This window comes from Harmonia axyridis, chromosome 5, assembly GCF_914767665.1.
Source record: "Harmonia axyridis chromosome 5, icHarAxyr1.1, whole genome shotgun sequence".
In the NCBI taxonomy this organism is placed as follows: domain Eukaryota; kingdom Metazoa; phylum Arthropoda; class Insecta; order Coleoptera; family Coccinellidae; genus Harmonia; species Harmonia axyridis.
In genome coordinates, this window is record NC_059505.1 from 2,821,798 (window position 1) to 2,826,275 (window position 4,478).

At 29.9% G+C, this 4,478-nt stretch overlaps 1 protein-coding gene across 1 annotated transcript; it reads right to left on the bottom strand.

Annotated features, from left to right (window-relative positions):
- Positions 1-87: 87 nt before the first annotated feature.
- LOC123680647 lies at positions 88-1,990 on the bottom strand. The gene is made up of 2 exons (XM_045618644.1): positions 1,412-1,990; positions 88-1,236 (listed from the first exon to the last, which is right to left on the bottom strand). The coding sequence occupies exons 1-2, from the start codon at positions 1,683-1,685 to the stop codon at positions 455-457; spliced, it is 1,056 nt and encodes a 351-aa protein (XP_045474600.1). The 5' UTR covers positions 1,686-1,990; the 3' UTR covers positions 88-454.
- Positions 1,991-4,478: the final 2,488 nt, after the last annotated feature.

The window sequence follows — 4,478 nt, forward strand, 5'->3', positions numbered from 1 at the left end:
CGAGAAAGTATACTACAATTAAAAATATATAGATTTCAATGTACAAGAGTAAGAGGATATGTATAGTCAAAGTGAAATTAAAACAACAGAATTATAGAGAATAATAGATATGATGAATTAAATAAGTAGTAGATTTTTTTTATCTTTCCAGATATTTCATGAAATAAAACCAAATTCTAAGATATTGAAGCAGAATAAATAAAATAAATAAATATCACAGTTATTCATTTATACATAAAAATAAGAATCTCAAAAATTGCACAAAACAAGAAAAATTGCAAGATGTTTGATAACTTCAAATACTATCAAGTGCCCAAAAACTCATTTTTTTTAAATTAATACACCATCACAGGGTTTCTTAAACATACTCAATAATAATTTTCCAAAGAATCAGCATCATAAAAACAGATGTTTCACATTTAAAAAGCAGAGGAAACAGTTATAGATGAAACATTCATTCGCTCACAGTTATTGATAACGGCTTAGTTTTTTGATTATCAAATTTATCCATAGTTTTTATATCCCAAAGAGCAACAATCGAAAGCAGTAATACAACAATCAATAAACTCGATACGAAAATTCCAGACCAAATAGGTACTGTAGTGAAAGAAACACAGTCATAAGCATCATCGAAGCTTTCTTTGGCTGAATCAATCTGAACCTGCATGTTGGTTAAATATAAATATACATCATTTGTAGTATCTGAGAATATAGTTTCTCCCGAACAATGATAAGAGAATCTTTCAGGAGCATAAACTTCTTTGTCTATAGTTAGAGTGTACTTAGTATCATAACTTGTACTACTGATTCTTACAGATGTGAGGTACCAATAGCCGTCTACCCAAGAAAATATAAATCTTAGCATTATTTTACGTTTGTCTGCTAGAAGTATATTCACATTTAATCGTGTGATTGATTCTCTTGGGACAGTGTCAACAGACGTCAACCCATTCTCTTTTCCATTAAGGTATAAATCTGTTTTGTTAATTCTTAAAAGTAGAGGAGTTGAAGAATATATTATGCCATACTTATCATCCGTTATAGATTTTCCAATATAAGCCACAGGACCTATTGGTTCTGGAGTACTGACAACTACTTCCTCATCTTCTATTTCCCTCTTAGATCTTGGCTCGGAATTAGATACAATGAGAAACAAGATGTTTTCATTCTCCTTCTTTGCATTCTCTATATCTTTTTTAATTTTCTCAAAATCAGACTCTTCATCGCCTGTCAATGCTGTAAAAATAAAAATTGTTTACAATTATATTGGACTATTTCAGGGAAGCCGCCTGAATATATGCATATATGAGTTAAGTTATGAGTGTATACAAAAGAGTAACAGATAGGTACCAATAAAAAAATAAAACGTCTTTTTTTTTCTCTAGAAATACCAATTGATGGTATAACATACCGATAGTATCTATATCCGAGAGATCATCATTCGTACTATAAGCTGAAAAATCATCACTTGCCAAGTCTTTAAATTTCAAGGGTAAATTTTGGTTAGGATTTGTGTATGCCATCACTTTGGGATTATCCATTATTCCAATAAGTTGAGATAAGTCATCATCCGTGAATTTTTGTAAAGGAAATATGTCGATTTCCTTATTACTCCATAAAAATACACTACAATAAACTGAATAGACTTGAAAAACAGTTAAAAACAACAAATGAATCGACTTCATTTTACTACCCCCAAATTATATGGGTTAGTTTTATACAAGAAAATCAATACTTTTCGCTGTAAGGGCGCAAATACAACTTCATAGTTCATAGAAAAACAACTCATTCGATTTTAAATTTATATCTTGAACTATCAGTATCAAATTATTTTGTATTTTTATAAGGTGCTAACGTAAAATCAAATGTTTCAAATTTATAATGATGAAAAATATGGAATATAAATAATCGCGAGCCTACTACATTGGAATTTGACTTTTGAATAATAACATTTCCTTGAAAATATACTTAAATAGGTTTATTCTTTTCTTCTTGCTAAATATAATCACCTCATGAATTTGAATCAAAATTGCTAAGGTAAACAAAATGGATAGGATATTCTTTTACATCCATATCAAATGAACAAAATTTGTTACTGTTTATATAAACAAACCTTTGTTGTCCTTTCTCTCTCGTACAAAAGCACAATATTATTATTATTATTATTAATAAATAAAAAACATCAGTATCAGTGAACAGTCAGATATTTTGTTTGATTCAATTTCATATTTCAAAATTTGGGAAAGATAATTTAGAATCAAGTGAACTATGAGAGTTCATGAGGGGAGGATTGGATTTTTTCGAACAATTTCAAAGTTGAATCTAAGATATTTTGTACAGATTCTAGAATTTCAAACCGATTATTCAGATTATCGGCACTTTTTAAGTACCTACCTGGGTATTTATGAGATGGCTATATCAAGCATTATCTGTCAAAATTTCAGGTTCAAGCATAAATTGTTACCTGCTTTCATACCCATTTGATTTGAAGGTAGAAATTGGAAGCAGGTGATTGCTCCTTGGGAAGATAATCGCGCCGGCTGTTTTGCCAAAACTTTTGACATAGGTAAGAATATTAAAATTTAGTACTCTCTTCTTTCTAGCTGGTTTTAAAAGTAGATTGCATTTTATGAAGAAAATAGATAACAAGAATCTGATTTCTTCAACAAAAAAAGTGCTGGTATGAAGAAAGTTATTTTAAAAATGAAAATAATAAACTAACGTTACATCTCAGAGTAATAATTTGAATTTTTATTACGTTGTGTGTTACACCGCTTCATAGCCTCGCAAATATCAATGACAGAAATGAGGACCAATAGCAGCAATAACTGAAGATGAAAAATCCAATTCACCTGTTAGGTATTAAACCGACAAATTTAGCGGTATGCGTATAAATAAATTCTTTAATTAAATTGCCCATGTTTATCTTAAATTCTTCCGGAAATCAACGCCTCCTCAACCCAAACACTTCCCCCTCCTCATATTTCAATTGACATGTGTCCACTGTCCAGAGACAACCACGTGTTGGAATTTAACACAGGGTCGGATTCAGACCGAAATGCATCTAGGCCATGTCAAGATATCGAAAGCAACCTGATCACTTGAGTAGTAGAAAAAACAACTACACTACATATATCAAATGTTTTAAAATATTCACCTCAAGAGATGAACAAATTTGAAACGATTTCTTATAGATAAATTTATGATATAATTTGGCTCAAAAATGCACTAATTCCATTAATTATTTTTGTTCAGAAGGTGGAAACTGGAAAGACTAAATGATTATCGATAGATGTAAAAATCAAATTTTTTTACCATGATCATTCTTCAGATATTCTGTTCAGCAAATTCGATAATTTTGATTCAGTTTGGAGTGGATGTTTTCATGATAAACGCATAAAATAAATATTTCAAGTCTAGTGAAAAATTTAGTGTTGATAACTTCATCAAACGGTAGAAAATTCAAGCAAAATATAAAAAAAATCAACAAAATTTCAGGGACAATGCAACCGACTGAGACGGAATTTTGCGTTTAGAAGTAAAGTAGCAATATCAAACATCAGAAAATTCATACAGAATACCTAAATACACAACAATTCAAGTGTGAGTATTTTTTTCCGATATTATTTTGCTTTTAAATTTTCCATGAATCTGGCGATGCGATCAACAAGAAATTTTGCGTGAAACTTTTAATTTTTATACTATATCTATATGCAAAATTTCATACCGATCGGATTCATAGTTTTGAAGTGAACAGGAAAAAAATTCGATTTTTCATATTTACCGAACTTCAATCAACTCAACATGACATTCGACATCCAAACCCATCCTTAAAATTTCAAGTTTCTAGGTAAGAGAGTTATCATGTTTTCGGACGGACATAATTGAATTTGATCACAGATTCATCGTCAGTGAGTAGAACCTCATTGCTTGATACCATTTCCGGCTCAAAATACAAATAATTCGATCTATGTTCGGGGAACAACTATTTGTAAATAAAGTTTAAACAACATAAGAAGAAACCGAAAAATAACACTAGAAAAAGATGAACACACTATGGGTGAACCGAATAAAGGAATTTAGAAAATATATGAACATTTTTCAATGATGTGGGTGGTAAAATAGAGTTTTTTTTCGTTGTTTCATCGAAATATACAATGCCTAAATAAAGATGTTCATCATTTTATTACTTCATTTTCTATGGCTGTCTATGAAAAGTTTGTTTCTCAGTTTAAATTTTCGAAATATATGGTTATTATTTGACGAAGAAAATACTCCACCAATAAATTCTTATTATCTGAATTCATACAAATGTGTATTATTGTTCATTATTAATTTGAAGAATTCTATTCTATTTTCAAAAAATCCTACGAAGAGCTTGTGATCACAGAGTAAATATATCTACGTATATCTACGTAAAGAAGAAATTCCGAAAATGAAGGTTTTCAATTTCTGCATATAGGTGGTACACGTGTTCA

What these genes read in the sequence shown, in the direction of transcription:
- LOC123680647 (XM_045618644.1), bottom strand. Translation starts at nt 1,685, where the DNA reads ATGAAGTCGATTCATTTGTTGTTTTTAACTGTTTTTCAAGTCTATTCA. An exon ending in CTCGGATATAGATACTATCG is followed by an intron (nt 1,237 to 1,411) that starts GTATGTTATACC and finishes TTATTTTTACAG; the next exon opens with CATTGACAGGCGATGAAGAG.